At 37.6% G+C, this 2,289-nt stretch overlaps 1 protein-coding gene across 1 annotated transcript in view; it reads left to right on the top strand.

The window, feature by feature from the left end:
* Positions 1-477: 477 nt before the first annotated feature.
* LOC118323026 (multidrug resistance-associated protein 1-like) overlaps positions 478-2,289 on the top strand; it is a gene marked incomplete in the record, with an annotated part of 19,719 nt that continues 17,907 nt past the window's right edge. The window contains 1 exon segment of the mRNA XM_035654941.1: positions 478-744. Coding sequence (XP_035510834.1) covers positions 697-744 — 48 coding nt within the window.

Below are 2,289 nucleotides of genomic sequence, written 5' to 3'. Positions count from 1 at the left end.
CATGTGGCAGTATTTTGGCTGATTTTCAGCTCTTAAAACATCTTGAATAATATTTAGAAAAGAAAAACATTACTTAAATAACATATGTTATTAAGATTCACCAATTTCAATTTAGCCACCAATGAACAATATAATATTGTTATTTTAGCAACATTTTCTTTTTTCGTCTTTTGTCGTTTTACACTGAAAACCTGGACTAAATATATAAGTAATAATATAATAAATATAGTAATAATTATAACAATATTCTGTATTGTATTGTATGTTTCTTCAAGTTTTGTGTTTAATGTATTTTTCTTCTTGTGTTATGTTTGTTTATATGTTTAATGTATTTTTGTTTTGTGTTTCGTGTATTTTGTGTGTGTTTAATGTGTTTTTGTTGTATCTTATTTTTTGTCTTTATGGATAATTTTGCCATCTCTATTTTATTCTGAAAACTGGACTAGTAAATAACACATATGAGACATGATATATATTGTAAGGCCTTAAAATATTTATTCACTAAAAGTTTTTAAAAAGCCATAAGAGACCGTCCACATGATGGCAGTAATGCAACAGCTAGGACGCCAGCTGCAGCTAAAGCTCACAGAAGAAGCAGAAGCCGCAACCTTCCGCTTTGCCGTTACAGTCCGGTTATAAAACCAAAACTAATCTCCAAAAACACTCAGGACTTGAACTTTCATTGCGTTGCGGCGAATGGGATTCGACAAGTTCTGCAGTCTGGACAGTTCCGATCCATTTTGGGTGAGTTTATTTCCACCACCTTGCATGTTTTTCCTTTATTTCAAAAGTCTGTGTTGTCGTTAGCTACCCGGCATGCTAATAGACCTGAATTAGCCGGTGTATTTTACATTTATTTGCGGAGGCCAACAATGTACGAATTATCCTGCGTACCAGTAGTAACTGCACTCAGTAACCGGTTTAATCGCTTCCCGGTGTTGTGTCGAAGTCTGTTCCCCCGTCGAGATGTGTTGAGGGTCAGGAAAAAAGCTGGGGTGAGGGGAAGGTAAGGGGGAAGGTAAGGGGGAAGGTAAGGTGAAACGCATCTCAACGGGGAAACAGACTTCGGCACAACACCGGTGTAACTTTTCCCCCGGCAACTGTCCACATGTTGTCTTAATACTGACTGTTTCAGGAACGTATTACTGACCTGTCAGCAGACTGAGAGCAGTGGGGATTTCTTCTACTGTACTAAAGCACCATTAATGTTAGGGAAGGTGTCATAACAACGACAGTATGGCTGTGAAACATGTTGCCACGTACTTGTATAATAAAGTACAAAATGAAATTCAGGCTTATTGTTTTTGAATAATGTTGAGTGTTTTGGACAGACAATGCTGTGACAAAGCCCATGCACCCACTGAGGGCTACTACAGGCCCAGTTGTTTTTCCATCATCATGATTTTAATAGTTTTTCAGTGAAAACTCAATTTGTAATGCAAAAATGAGAATTCTCACACTGATCATATCGCAATAGCTGTAAAAATAATTGCAATATGATGGTGTAGGTTTTATATTACAGCCCTACTTCAGAAGAAACCATGGGAGAGATTGGACTCAATTAGTTGTTTGATTCTGTGCAATTGTAAGTGTCTGTAGGTGAGAACAGGTGTGGGATCATATCCTTGTAGAACTACCTGTTGATGAACTTCAAATAAATTGGAAATAAATTGGAATATAAGTCAAATAGGAAATATAGGGACAGTAAAAAGCAGGTGTAAGAAATGGGTTTGCTTTTGGCTAATTGTTGCTGACTGACGGATCGGCTTTTCTGTAAATAAGATGGTATTCACTGATATCAATGGCTGATGTTTATCTGTTGTGTTGCATCAATTTGCGCTGGTTAAATATTGTATTTTGTTTCTTTCACAACTCAGATATTGGAGAAATAATCCCCTCTGTTTTCCAGCGCTGGCACAAATTGCACGTAGATACAGGTGTGATCCATGCAGCAGCAGGGACAGTGAGCAGCTGTTTAACTCTCTGTCTCACATCCTGGATGAGAAAAGAAATGAACTGAGCTGCAACAAGGAAGAGAGACATTTATCTTTATAGATTCTTTGTGTCCTTGGCACAAAAGAGCTAATAAATAACAACAAAATAAAACTTGGCCAGATTGTTATTTTAAACATTGTATCAGCCCAGAATTCTCTATCTGTGTATCCCTGCAGCAGACCCGCCAGCTTGGTTTTACCTTTCCAAGCCTGAGACATACCCAAAAGAATGAGCTGATGCCAAAAAAAATCTCTCTCTCTCTCTCTCTCTCTCTCTCTCTCTCTCTCTCTTCTC

The sequence above is a fragment of the Morone saxatilis genome, unplaced genomic scaffold (assembly GCF_004916995.1).
Source record: "Morone saxatilis isolate NCDOM2014 unplaced genomic scaffold, NCSU_SB_2.0 Contig14, whole genome shotgun sequence".
NCBI classification, from domain to species: Eukaryota; Metazoa; Chordata; class Actinopteri; family Moronidae; genus Morone; species Morone saxatilis.
Note: the sequence above shows the minus strand (reverse complement) of the source record. Positions and strands in the feature narration are given on the sequence as shown.